The sequence below is a fragment of the Melanostigma gelatinosum genome (genome assembly GCF_949748355.1).
Source record: "Melanostigma gelatinosum genome assembly, chromosome: 14".
Taxonomy (NCBI): Eukaryota; Metazoa; Chordata; class Actinopteri; order Perciformes; family Zoarcidae; genus Melanostigma; species Melanostigma gelatinosum.
Window position 1 is genome coordinate 9,823,745 of NC_136647.1, and position 14,238 is coordinate 9,837,982.

Sequence of the window (14,238 nt, forward strand, 5' to 3'; positions counted from 1 at the left end):
TGAACACAGTCAATAGATGCAATTAGAGGCCCAGACAGGGACGTAGATACATGAGTTAGGTCCCAGTGACTGTAGACCCCCCCCCCCCCCCCACCACCACCACCAACACCAACACCGTGGTGTTGAACTGGTGCTACCTCCCACCATTGACCCTCCCACCATCCCATCTTTGACTCCGACCTGGAAGATATTATGAAATGACTAACTATTATACTATTTAATATTACAAATGTTATTCTATTCTATTATATATGCCTTCTTATGTTTATATACTCACAAAGCCAAGTGTGAATGAGTCTCCATGCTGATGAGCCCCCTGAATTTGCAAATATTATGGATGACTAGAGGTCCCCAGGTAATATAGTCCTGTGTGAATAAGGCTTAAGAAGACATTTATGAAGCTCTCCACATCCCTGAGTTTAATGAACTGTTGCATGTGAAATAGTCAGGAGGCTATCCTTTAAAATATGTTTAAGGGATCTCAAAATAACACAACATTGTGTCTAACCGCCAATACCCAAATTACAGTATATATCTCAGCCCCAAATCAGAATAAAAACATGTTGAATCCAAGCAATCCTAATGAGCGTTTACATGGATGAAGAATAATAACTAGAAGGTGATAAATTACCAAATGTCACTGATTAATAATCTAAGAGCACAAATCATAAAATTGTCCCCACAAATTATATATTTTTTCTCCTTGAGACCTCCCTGGCTCTATAGATAATAAATGGATGGATGGAGAAATCAATAAATACGAATGCTAGAACTGACAATTGTGGCCTATGGAGAAATGGGTGTATAGCATATACACCCATTTCATATGTATGAGATATCCAGCAACATTGTTTACAAACTGACATGCATTGAACAATTTGCATGCAAAGACAACATTAAGTGAGAATACTGTAAGAGTTTGACATTCATATACACTGAAAAACACCAGTGAAATGACATTGTTGCAAAATGGTGAGATCCTATAGCCTGCATGTCCATGGGTTAGGGGATTTGAAGAGGAGGCGAACACTGTGGGCAGGCGTGAAATAAAAAGGGAAACTGCATTTGTGGAACGCAGTGGGGGAAGGAGGGAAGAGTCTGAGGCTTTGTCTGAATGCACCTGCAGATGAAGAAGGTGATATAGTCCATGACACGTCTGTCTGATAAGCTACAGAGAAATGTGTTCAGGGCAGCATTCATTTTCCACACAAACATGTTGCAAATGCAAAATAGATGCATGTATATGAGCATAATTCATATGAACCATGGTTGTGATATCACTGGGGATCAGAGGAGGCAATGCTGTTATAGTACGCCACACAATATTCTTCATAATAAACTGAATAATTTAGTTGTTTGTCGAGGGAAGGATTATTACGCTTTCATTACTAACATAATACGTTCATCTCATGCAGTCAAAAATGTAGTTGTTCTCCCTTTTTGTGTAGGTTTCAGTAGGTTAGTCATTCAGGCCACAGACTGATTGCATGAATATGAGCAATCCACTGCGTTATACTCTAGAACAAATAACCTGTCCAGATGTTTTCTGCCTCCTGCACAGAGCATTCTGGGGACGGTGCAGTGCTCTGCGACTAGGGCTGAATAATTTCAAAAAAAATTAACTATTATTTTGACTGATATCGCCATTTCGTCATGATTTGTGATATTAGAAAAAAATATAATTTTAACATAATTATTCACATATTCATTGTGGTGTGAAAATACGTAAAATATGTTTTCTTAAGTCTGTAGAATGTGATGTGTAGGCCAGGACATATCTGCAGCTCGACAACATTTCATTTGAAATGGTATTTTCACACACATTTTGCTTTTAACAAATATTCTGCCTCCTGCGATTTGAACATTGCATTAGGCCATATTGATAACATTTTGATGAATTGTGCAGCCCTAATTATAAAGTGTTGCTGGACTTTTGTTAGAAAATGCATGAAAAAAGGAGTAATTTGTTTTTTAAGATATCATATGAACCACAATATGAGGATATGTTGAGGGAGTAAATAAATATTAGGAATACCGACAAAATGTTCCACTTTATTCAGACATTACTTTTTTGTAGCGTTTAGCTCTCTCACTTTCAAAAAAGTGAAATGATTTTGGTCATATTCCTCCACATAAAGCAACCGCTGAACTTCTCAATGAACTACCACTGGCACCGTGTGACGCATGCTGCAAATCTGCATCCCACTTTCTCTGTGCAATTCCTATCATTGGCCTCAGGGTGGAAACACTGAGCCATTTTACATGAGTCATATGACAGAGCTAGAAATTTCTAGGAGGTCACAAATTCTCCCAGTGATGCATGTTTGTACTGTGCAAACGGGATGTCAATACATTTACATATCTCTTTATATTCTCCTCAAAAAATAATGTCAGGTAGTCGAGAGTTGTGTGATTGTTAAACAGGGCGCGTTACAATAACCGCTCTAATCCCAGTGGAAGGTATTTATAATGTATAAGAGTAGCTTTTAAAGTGGAAAGGTGAGGGAAGGAGATGCAGGGGGAAATCAGTTACAGGAGTGGAGCTCCGGAAATGAGACAAAGGTCGTAAAAAGGACCAGAGGTCGTAAGATGTTGTTGGTGAAAATGATGATGCTGACAGAGTTTTGCAGCCCTCCCGCTGTCCTCCATCAGGCACTGCAGAGGAGCAAGACGAATCAGCGTTCTCTGGTCCGCCCTCGTCCCTCCCACTCGCTCCCTCCACCTCTCTGTTTTGCTCCCACCTCGTCTCAGAAGTGTGATGCTCTGCAGTGCTGCACACTGAAGCCATCAGCTGTTCATCCCCGAGTCGGACAAGAGCACGCAGGCAAAAGCTGCTACATCATCCGGCCCTGACAGGAGGTAAGACTCCTCACAGATGTTCAGCCGCAGCTCGGGGAATAGATATGAGAGCTAGGGTCATATCAAGGAGACAAGGAATATGCTAGAACATTTAGGTACACATGGCATGATGACAGAAAATACCCACGTGCAGTGATGTGTAAACATTAGTCCATAACTTAACATTAAAAACTCGTTATGTAATATTAGAATTTGGATGTCGATAAATGCAAAAGTGTGTCAAGGGCATTGGGAAAATGTGAGGAATAGTATAAGAAGCAAGCAGTAAAACAGGACAGAGAAAACATCTGTGCCCTCTTTCACTTTGAATGACGTCCAGTCCTTGGATTGGGACACAGGTGGGCTCAGATCAAGTTCTGGAGGCAACTCAAGGACATTTAAGGATCAGATCATCTGAACAGTGTTTGCCCAAAAGACATTTTTGCTGGACCAAAATATTTGTATTTCTGTATTAGCTTCCATTAGTATCTTTTTGTCCTTTTTTTTGTCTCCATACATGAGATTACAGCAAATAATATCATGACCTCAACCAGACTGACCTAATAACCGCCTGGAGAGCGCAAGCTGCTGGATGAGAAGCATTGTTTTTAATGGTTCATAACTAACAACAGAGTGTTTACGTTTTGTTTCTTATAAATGTTTTTGTAATTTGCTTTTCTCTTCTTTTTTTTCAAAGTTGCATGGATGCTTTTCCATCATGCTCAAGTCTCTGTTTGTGTTTGGAGTGCTGGGAGGTGAGAAGTACTTATTTAATATTTCTTCTCTGGTAATCGGAGACTTTCACTTCTGTGAAAAAGGTTTATAATACATTAAATATATCGCTCAACACTCTCATCCCCTCTGTGTTTCCCATTATGCTCTTTTGTGATTTGCCCCAGTGTTGCTGATCCCAGCCAAGTGCGATCTGATATCTGTGTGTATTGAAGACGACAATGACCTGAGAGTTGACTGCAGGATCGAGGCCACGCTCAACAAGATCAACAGCTATGAGTTCTCTTGGTCCTCTGGAACCAAAGAGTTCCTCATTAGCACCAATGTGTCCGGTTCATCAGCAGAGAGCAAGTTCAAAGGCAAAAGTGACGTGGAGGAGCTGGAGCCTCACGGTTACAGAATGACCCTGAAAGGCTTCACAGACAAACTCCCACACAACACCACCTACATGTGCAATATATCTGGGGAGACTGCCAGAGTCGACGTGGAGAGAGGTAGGTGGATTGCGTGTGTGTGGATCTGAGGCGGGGAGCATGAGAATGAGTGAGTGGGAGACGCGTTAAAGAGGATTTTAACAACTGTTTGCTCCCCACTTTTCTTCCTCTGCAGATCAACTTGTCCCGTGTTCAGCTGTGAGCGTATTTCTGAAGAGCTCCTGCTCATGGATCGTTTGTCTTCTGCTCTTCATCTATCAAACACACAGCTAAAAAAAAAAAGACATGCAAGCTTGTGCTGGCTTACTCATATCTAACCACGCATCTGTCGACATCAAACATCAATCAAAAACACCCACATTTTCAATAGCTTGCCACCGTGTCTCTCTTTCTTTTGTTTTCCTCCCAAGAGCACTGAAATAGTATTGAAATGTTTCTTTGACCAGAAAGAATGAAGATGACTCAACAGAAAAGTTTAGAGATGTGCTTTTTGCTGCTGCGGCACACACAGCTGTATGTGTATAAACACACAGAGTAGCTTGTCATGGAAATATTACTTTGTAAGCTGCATTTGTTTTCAATAAAGGGATGCGATATATAGAGAAATAATTTGTTGTGAATTCAGTGTTTTTAATAGTGGGACAGAACTGGGACACATATGGAAATAATAAGATCTGAGAGGGGAGGTCAATTGTGGGAATTTATTTGGAGATTCAAATCTTCAGATGTTTCAGGTGTATAACGACCTCTCTCTGTCTCAATCTCTCTCACCCTACTCTCCCTGTTTTGTTTAAATCGTAAGAAGGAGCGACTTTTTGCGAATTCATCTGGACGGACTGCCCCGGTCGGTGGTTTAGAAGAACACTATATCGAAAACAATGTACAAAACAGACCAAAAACAAATAAATAAAAGTAACAAAGAGGCTACAGGGACCTGAGGCTCTCTAACGCGTGTGCCTGCTGCACACGTGTCCTCCACTGAGTGCAGTCTGATACACACACACAAACACACATTGTCACCATGAATGGTCAAATTTCTAATACAACCAGTAATTTGAAAACGCACACACAAAGACAATTGGCAAAGATGATTGATTAGGATCAGTCTGGGGCCTCTTAGTTCCGCTTGTTGTGTTCTTCTTTTGTGGATATTTCATAATCAAAAAGAGTAATCTAAGGGCTAAGGGCTTTTTGGGCTTGTGCACGGGCAGAAGAAAGGGAAGGTGCAAATCTTAACTTGTGTTAAATTTTAAAGTAACTTTTCTCCGGACTTTTGGCACAACACTTTGCTCACTGGTGTAGGCTTCATTCTATTCGGGTGTTGCAAACTGTTTGTGAACCATTTTTTCTCTATATTTGTATCCAAATAGATATGCTTTGAATCGATTTGAATAAACAAGTTAAAGCTTAAGTATTTTCTACGGCTCCATTTTTACATCTTGATTGGGAAAAAGAACCAAGAGAGAGGGGCCTATTCTACGGGGTACCACTCAGCCCCTGAGGTAAACTGAAGAACTGCTCACACTACGGCACATGTGCTGATTTCATCACACACACACACTCTCACATACAGGGTCACAGGCAATAGGGAAGTAGGAGAGACCTGACGACAGTGTGAAAAGATTTAAACCAGTGGATCACAGGAAGATACAAATGATTCTTGTTGCCCCGAATAGCTATCCGAGCACTGTACTATATTGAAACCAAAGTATAGGGTTAGAGGGTGAATTAAAATAAAATAAGAAGAAACAAAAGATCCATGTTCCGCGGTTTAAAACAATAAACTAACAGACCGTCGGTATAGGTTTATCTCTTTAAAAAATATATTTTTAGAACGTGCCGGAGAGAAAGGAGAAGCACGTGACAAAATAAAGAAAAAAACTCTAACTTGATGCTCTCACTAATAGTACTGCAGCTACTATTACTACCACCACTATTACTACGACTGCTCCTACTACTACCACTTTAGTACTGCTACTGCTACTGATACTACTAATACACTTTTCACTACTGTTGAAACTAATACTACTAAAACTACTACTGCTGCAAATGCAAGTCCTGCTGCTGCTGATACCCTGCTGCTACCTCTACTACTGCTGCTACTGCTATAATTACTACTCTTGCTACGCCTACGACTTCCTTACTACTACCTATCTTACAATTTTTACTATTTTGACAGTAAAACAGTTTAGCTTTCAGCTTTTCCGGCAATGAATTTCAGCTCTTACCTTTTTTCGATACAGCGGTTCAGCTTCCAACTTTGAGGCACAACATTTTTTTTGAGGCAAGTCAACTCACATTTCCGAATGTTTAGCAATGTTTGCAATTGGTTTCAGCTGTCAGCATTCCCACACATTTTCTGCAGGAAATGCAATTGAGGAATTTCTAGTTCTTCTACTATTTCTTTCACACATTATTTTGATCTTTAACTATTTCTGCATACTTTCAGTTACAGAAACTGTTTGACCATCCAAATACTCAGCTCTTTTAGAACATGTATGCTTTACCTTATACTTTATGAAATATTAAGCTTTTTCACTTTTTTAACAATGGCCAAAATCCTCAAATCCTCTTAATTTATTATGGGAATGCTGACTCAGCAGCATTTTCACTATTGTTAAATTATCAAGTCACTAACTAATCAAATCAATCACTAAGAACTGCACAAGTATGTATGACACAGCTATAAAACTGTGCAAGAAGGGCATTATTCATATTCATACAGACATTTTAATTCATAATCTCACTTTTCATAATCGTGGAGCTGTCACCACTTGACGCCCCATTTATTCCATGATGTTGGCATTTAAAATCAGGTTAAAGTGAGATTATTCACCTTTAGCAATTTGCAATTGCCATTCTTGACCCTCGGTGCTAACCGTAGTTTACGAAAACATAACGATGGCCGCTTCAACCAGCAGTGAAGGACCAGAACTATCTAAAGCTGAGTACCTAAAACGTTATTTATCTGCTGACGAAGATGACAATAAGTCAAAGGGGAAACTTAAAAAGAAACGTCGTAAACTTCCTGAGAAAGGGTGAGTCGACGGGGACGTTTTGATCCAGCTGTTGTGTGTGTGTTAGCCGTTAAGCTAGCAGAGGAAGCTAGCTCGTACCTCTTGTTTATGAATGAAACGTGCGTGTACTTAACTCACTTTTACTTCTCTTGTTCAAGACTTAAAATAGTCGACGATGACATAGACTGGAAACAGATGGTCATAGAGGAAAATGAGATTGAAGAGGACGAAGAGGAAGCTCCAGTGGTGAGAATTAAATCGTTATCTGACGTTAGCTGGCTAGCCAGTGCCCATTCATTCACATGGAGTTATTAGCTTCTTCTTTGTAACTGTTGCACCTTAAGAAATACTCTCATTGTATAACGTTACATGCATTTCAGTAATTTTCTTATCACGGGGTGGTAATAAGGTTTGTAATAAATATCCAAATAAAATCACAGCGATTTTAATATTACTTAAAATCGCTTATTTTGTCGACCAACAGTCAGATATAAATACATTCAATTTTGGAAAATCAAGGCATACCATCAATTGCCATACATTGATGCTAAACCCAGACCCCCTCATTCATTTGCAACACTAACTATAATTCTCTCATACAAGCAGAGGTATTAAAGAGATGGCTACCATGCATGGCAGAGATCTATCATGGTTGTCAAATATTCACCAAACCCTCCTCTGGAAATGTCATCTGTTGTGTTTGTCTGCTTAGATTGCTGAGATGATTGACGATCGACCAGAAGACGTGAAACAGCTGGAAGCCTTCAGAACTAGCAATAGATGGAAAGTAATTGGAGGTAATTGCTATTTTTGAATGTAGGAAAGTTTTGTTGTTGTTGTTTTGTCTGAACAAGCTCGTTAACTTTGAGTCTCCGCTCCTAATAGCTGACGAAAATGAAGACGTGGAAGATGTGGAAGACGTGGGAGGTGTGGAAGGCAGCGACCTTCAACATCCAGAGCCTGTGGCATCAAGCAGGAGTCGCCATGACTCTCCAGACACATCCCCCCCTAGGAGAAGTCGCCATGACTCTCCGGGGGTGTCACCATCTAGGTCAGAGAAAGGTAATGAGAAACCAACAACCAGAGGACCTTCCAACATTTGTACGCTGTAAATCACCATATTTCTTCATGGAAATACATTGGAAAGATACCTATTGAGTTGTCTAGTTGATGTCCATCAGTACTTTTGTTCAAGTGTTTAGTTGTACAAACACTTCACTAAACAATTCATTATTTCTTTTTCAGATGTATCCCCTACCAGAAGACAGCCCATTAAAAATCGTTCACCTAATTCTCAACGGTCACCACTGGCAAAGAGGGCTCAGAACAGGCACGATTCAGACGTAGACCAGTCACCTCCACGGAAAAAGCCACTAAAGGGAGGAGCTTCAGACTCCGACCAATCTCCTCCAAGGAGGCAGTCGAAAACAAAACAAGGCTCTGATTCCGACCAGTCGCCACCCAGGAGGCGGCCACGAAGTGAAAAGAACCCGGATGAAGATCTGTCACCACCTCGTAGGCCCGGCCAGTCACAGGTGAGCAAAAAGAAGTTCAAAGAGTGAGATGAAATCTTATTTTGCCTAAAATTGCTGTGTTTATGCAATATCCAATTGATCAGTCCCACGGTGTACTTCCTGTTTTCTTCTCAGGATCCGAGAATGCTTTCTGGCGGGAAGGCAGGTCTGGTTTCTGTCGATATTTTAAGGAGGGAGAAGGAGGAGAACCGTCGCAGAGAAAGACACAACCAGCCACTGGAAGGTTGGCTTTTCTTTTTCCTTCACAGCTGTTTACTACAGAGCTCACAGGACTTTCCATCTCATATTCTAGACATGACCCGTGCCGACTCCAAATGTCTTTGACCTTAGTTGTGATTTGTTCTTTTAAGTTGGACGATGCAGTCCTCATTCAGATGGCATTTTTATACCTATTTTTCCTGCTATTGCTAGATGAATCCCGCAATGCCCAGACGGTGTTCCGAGACAAGAGTGGTAAAAAGAGGGATTTGGAAACTGAGAGAGAAGAAAAGAAGAGAAAAGCCGGTGAAAAAGCAGCAAAGGATGAGAAATACGCTCAGTGGGGTAAAGGGTAAGTGTGCATTCATTCATTCAATTTCACACATCAGAGAATGCTCCAGAGTGTGCTTGGGATCACACATTGATTTGAAATGTTTTGTGTGCTGATTTTTTTCCATGATTTAAAGTCAACGTGTGTTTATAGGTTGGCCCAGGGCCAGATGCATCAGCAGAAACTGGAGGATGCAGTTCATGAAGCCCAGAAGCCTCTGGCACGTCAACGCGATGACGAGGACCTTGACCGCATGTTGAGAGAGCAACAAAGGGATGGAGATCCGATGGCTGCCATGCTCAGACGGAAAAAGGACCGCAGTACGGCACAAGGTGAAATATATCTCCCTTTTTCCTGAGTTGACTGAAGCAAAATGGTTTCTACCACATGTATTATACTGTAAATCATCTTAATTTTGTTTTCCAGACAAACCTCGATATAAAGGCCCACCCCCACCACCAAACCGCTTCAATATTCTACCAGGCTATCGCTGGGATGGAGTTGACAGGTACTGTGTGTGTGTGTGTGTGTGTGTGTGAGAATCTGTAAAAGAGCGACTAAGAGTTTGCAGTTCATACTATTCACTTGTAATACAGTTTCCTTCGTATGTGTACAATAATTATGATGACTATTCGGCCTCTACATTAAATTGAACATGGTGGGGAGCTTTTATTGGAGTTTTGCTCTGGTCCATCAAATCGAAGATGAAGTCGACGGTGTGATTGCAGAAATAACAGTAGATTTTGATGTGTGTGTGTGTCTTACAGGTCAAATGGTTTTGAACAGAAACGCTACTCTCGAATGGCAGATAAGAAGGCCGTCCAGGAGGAAGCCTATAAATGGAGCGTGGAGGACATGTAATGGCAACAGGAAACTGATGGATCAGGAGCGGAGCTGAAGAGCAGGACGCCTCATCCATAGAATTAGGCAGAATATGTAAACACTGATGTTAAAGAAACTGCAGATTAGACACGTCTACTCAACAAAACCGATATTTTGAAATGTACAGGACGATTGTGTTCACTTTTCAAAGCTGTTTGATACTGTACAGGGGACTTCAGACTACAACAAAGTGGTTAACCATAAAAATAATTGTACATAGCAGTGAAGTGACATCATCTTTATTATTTTGTAATAATTGAGTCAATGTGGAGCCAAAAACTATGTTTTTCACCGTTTTATTAAATCATGTTTTTGTAAAGAACTGCCGTTGTTACATGTGTTCGCATATAGGAATGGCATTTGTAAGCCGACATTCATTCATTTCATATGATGGAGCTGTATATAATGAAGTATTTGACACTGAGAACATTTAAACATATGTTAACATAGTAAGTGGACCTTTAGTGAGGATGGTTTTGTCAAACTACTGTTTCAATGTTGTTAATGAACTCAGTGCTTTACTTGTAAGCCAATATGGACACTTACTTAAAGTGCTATAGATGAAATCCTACCTGCTACTGAGCGCACATCTCAGAAGAGCAATCTCATGACAAGTGACCAAACCTTGAGTTGGGAGAGTTGAGGGAAATAGCATTTAGAATAAACTATTTTAGTGAATAGTAACTCCTTTTAAATGCCAGTATGTCTATAAGATGTACTATGTTGTTTGTGCCAATATTTTAAAGTACACAAATGAAAGTGTGTGCAAAGTAGTATAAGTTTGACCGATATCTGATTAATATATGGCACTGGAAATCTGGAACGGTAAGAGCGATTAATTTCAAAATGCATACATATCGACAGATATTGTAAATAAATGTGCGTCTGTAGTTATTTACACACAATTATAAATAAGGAACATTTTCTTGAAACGGCGGGTCTCTATCAACTACCCTAATTAAAAGTAACTCAATCATAATCGAGTAAGCGGGAACCTTTAAAACGTGACAGACTCGTTGCACCACGGAATGATTTATTGGTGCACACTACAGGATATTTGCTGTTGTGGTCAATTCGAAGGGGTAAACATCTAACAGGGGAGCTATGTAAGTCTGTAGCTATTGTCGAATAATGTAGCGAAACTCTCGCTGAAACTCGTGTATTGAAGAAGGCCACCGTTGTGACTTCTTTGTGGATAACAATGGCGGACTGGAGCCCGATAGCGAAGGTGTACGACTCGCTGAAAGCCGGCAGCATCGACGGCACAGACGTGGAGCCCCATGACCGGGCGGTATGGAGGGCTATGGGTGCCCGCTATAAACCCAACAAAGGCGTTGTTGGAGACCCACACCTCACCCTGTTTGTGTATCGACTGAACCCGCTGACAACTGAGGACAAGCTGCACCAAATGTTCTCCAAGTACGGAGACATCCAACGGCTCCGGCTGGTCCGGGACATCGTCACGGGCTTCTCCAAAGGGTACGCCTTCATCGAGTACAAGGAGGAGCGCTCTGTGGTCCGGGCCCGCCGGGATGCCAACAAGTTGGTGGTCGACCAGCACGAAGTGTTTGTGGATTTTGAACAAGAGAGGGCGCTTAAGGGCTGGGTCCCCCGGCGACTCGGCGGCGGGCAGGGAGGGAAGAAAGAGTCCGGACAGCTGCGGTTCGGCGGCAGAGACAGACCTTTCCGCAAACCCATTAACCTCGGCGTCGGTCCGGTGCAGGACCGGGGAGGAGGAGGAGGAGGAGGAGGTGGTGGTGGTGGTGGTGGTGGAGGAGGAGGAGGAGGGAGGGAGTGGGATCGACAGGGGACGAGAGACAGGGAGGACCGGGACCGACACAGAGAGGCCGAGTGGGGCAGCAGAGGGAGGAGAGATGACCGGGACAGAGAGCGGGATGACCGCAGACAGGGAGACAGGAGCCGGTACCGGGACAGGAGATGACGATCACATTTAAGACACTGGATTAAACTCCTTAATACTGATCTCACCTTTCCATCCACAGACCAGCTTCCTGCCTCATATGGATGACTTTATAGCCTGTAAGGACTATGGACCATAAGCAGTTCAATAACAAATGACACGTTTCCTTTTTATGTTCATCCGATTGCACTGCATGGTGATGAGATGTCATTTCCAGATGGTTCTCTTGAGTATTTCAGTATTTCTCAAAAATCTGACATAGTAAATGCTTTTGTACTTTAGATTGAGCATCAAAAACAGTTTAATAATTCACCATAAAAAAATACACTGTACATTGTTTTAAAATCAGAATCGGCAGCTAATTATACAACATTTCTTTGTTTCTATTATCTGCAAAGTACCTGTAAATATAATTGAATCTGTTACACATTGTCTCTCTTCATAAGTCCGATGATTCAGTTTCTGACAGTCAATGTGTTGAAATGTTAGTGTTGAAACACAGTAGGATTTCAACGCATTAGGATTTCCTAAGGTGAGCGGTTAATTTAGCTTCTCTGTCGTACATGTTTTTACAAAGATCTTTAGAGCATCATACTTGGTAAAGAAGCCAAATAAACCATGAATGATTTTAACACAATGGTGTCACTTTCCTTGTTCTTAGATAACAATAACTAAGATCTTCCTCTGTTGTTATTATGGGTTGCATTTGAAAGAAGCCATTAAATGTATTTTACAGCTTTGCTATTAGCAAGTTCGCTGTGTAATTGTAAATCAAGAACTATAGATTCAACCATAAAGGTCTCTAATATAAATTATAAAAGCAACTCCATTCATCACAATACAAACATTAAACTTTACTTAACTACTTCTTTGGTAGCCAACGGAGTGCACAAAGACACGGTTATATTTTTGAGTAGTTTGGTTTTTCATCCCTGCTGCCCACTGAAGCAGGTCATGTTTTATTTATGAGTCACTGGGTGGATTGTTTTCTCTCAAGCTGACCACAAGTCTGTCTGCAGTCATCAAAATGAAAGGTTAAAGGTCTGGTGTTAGCATTAGCTCATCTCAGTCTTATCCAGTAACTGGACATGTCATCAGTCCATTAGCTCATCACTGCTGGGAAATTCATCACTTGTTGCCTGAGAAGAAGCTGAACCTGAGAAAAGGTCTGAGTCATTGGTAACACTAATGTAATAAACCAAAGCAACAGGATCTGAGGTCTGAGTCATTGGTAACACTGATGTTATAAACCAAAGCAACAGGATCTGATTGCACTTGAGAGCATATTGAATAAAGTATATGTTTCCAGCAGACACACACTACTGGATGTGGTTGGAGAAGGAGAACTCAACACCTCGAACACAAACCCCCGACTTCAATTCCACTCCAACTATTTCTGAATAAATGAGTAAAAGTAAATGTTATAGTGTTCTTTAAAAGATAAGATTGTGGAATTGATGCAAAGACACACATGACACAAAAAAGCCCTCAAAAACTGCATGTTTTTCATCAGTTTATGAAATCATTTTTATTATGGTGCACTATGATTATAGCAAGCTATTGACAGCCATGACTATGACTATCTTTGACATTTATTTATTCATGTTTAATTGTCCGGATGAAGCCGCTCTCAGCCTCCCGGCACAAGTGGGATTCATGGGCCAACCAGGGAAAGTCTCTCTTTGCACTGTGCCGAAGTCCATCCTGTGAACCGAAGCACACAGATACTGATGAGCTGCTCTCTCCGCTCAACTGTAGTAGACTAGTGATCGTGACTGAGCTCGCTCTCACCTGAAGGCAGGGTTGATGCCGATGTTGTCTGGCTGTGGGAGGGCAGGTGTTCGCCTCCTGCGGCAGGAGGACGGAGGAGGAAAATCCTTCTGATACTGAGACTGCATGTGTGTCGTGTCTGGTTCATTTGTCACTGCTGCCTGATCGTCCTCCCCTGGTTCACAGTCCCGGCTGCTGTTTCCTCTTCCTGTTTGTTTTGAGGATGAGGGATGAGACCAATGGAACTCCTGCTGTGTGTTCGGGGCGATATGGTCTCCTGAAGGGTAATCATAACGTTGGTATGGGTTTAGTTTCACTAACATTGAAATATCACATGAAACTGTTTTTTTCTGTATATGGAGTACACATCTGGAAAAAATTAAGCATAATTTAACCCTCTGTCCTTAGACCCTCACATAGGATGAGGTAATCTAACTAATTAAAAATTCAGGCAAAAAGTTTGCTGTCCTAAATATGTTATTTTATGTAAATGCAGCCTGGAGAGCCATCTTTAAGACCGAAAGCTACACTCATTAATTCAACCAGTGCTTTACTGGCAATGTTTAGCAATTCATACAAA

The 14,238-nt window shown here is 41.3% G+C and overlaps 3 protein-coding genes across 3 annotated transcripts; all 3 read left to right on the forward strand.

The window, feature by feature from the left end:
* The first annotated feature begins 2,759 nt into the window (after nt 1-2,759).
* Nucleotides 2,760-4,567, forward strand: LOC306788416 (uncharacterized protein). Its single transcript, XM_079283950.1, has 4 exons — nt 2,760-2,859; nt 3,536-3,593; nt 3,738-4,064; nt 4,180-4,567. Exons 2-4 carry the CDS (start codon nt 3,557-3,559, stop codon nt 4,275-4,277), a joined length of 462 nt encoding a protein of 153 aa, XP_079140076.1. The 5' UTR covers nt 2,760-2,859; nt 3,536-3,556; the 3' UTR covers nt 4,278-4,567.
* Nucleotides 4,568-6,905: 2,338 nt separating this feature from the next.
* On the forward strand, nt 6,906-10,236 carry bud13 (BUD13 homolog; the record flags this gene model as incomplete). Its single annotated transcript, XM_079282791.1, has 10 exons — nt 6,906-7,042; nt 7,180-7,267; nt 7,734-7,818; nt 7,907-8,083; nt 8,267-8,556; nt 8,671-8,779; nt 8,968-9,106; nt 9,239-9,417; nt 9,512-9,593; nt 9,853-10,236. The coding sequence occupies 10 exons, from the start codon at nt 6,906-6,908 to the stop codon at nt 9,944-9,946; spliced, it is 1,380 nt and encodes a 459-aa protein (XP_079138917.1). The 3' UTR covers nt 9,947-10,236.
* An 809-nt stretch (nt 10,237-11,045) lies between these two features.
* snrnp35 (small nuclear ribonucleoprotein 35 (U11/U12)) lies at nt 11,046-12,445 on the forward strand. Its single transcript, XM_079283189.1, has one exon. It carries the CDS (start codon nt 11,169-11,171, stop codon nt 11,907-11,909), a length of 741 nt encoding a protein of 246 aa, XP_079139315.1. The 5' UTR covers nt 11,046-11,168; the 3' UTR covers nt 11,910-12,445.
* The last annotated feature ends 1,793 nt before the right edge of the window (nt 12,446-14,238 follow it).

What these genes read in the sequence shown, in the direction of transcription:
- LOC306788416 (XM_079283950.1), top strand. Translation starts at nt 3,557, where the DNA reads ATGCTCAAGTCTCTGTTTGTGTTTGGAGTGCTGGGAG. An exon ending in TGTGTTTGGAGTGCTGGGAG is followed by an intron (nt 3,594 to 3,737) that starts GTGAGAAGTACT and finishes GATTTGCCCCAG; the next exon opens with TGTTGCTGATCCCAGCCAAG. An exon ending in CAGAGTCGACGTGGAGAGAG is followed by an intron (nt 4,065 to 4,179) that starts GTAGGTGGATTG and finishes CTTCCTCTGCAG; the next exon opens with ATCAACTTGTCCCGTGTTCA.
- snrnp35 (XM_079283189.1), top strand. Translation starts at nt 11,169, where the DNA reads ATGGCGGACTGGAGCCCGATAGCGAAGGTGTACGACTCGCTGAAAGCC.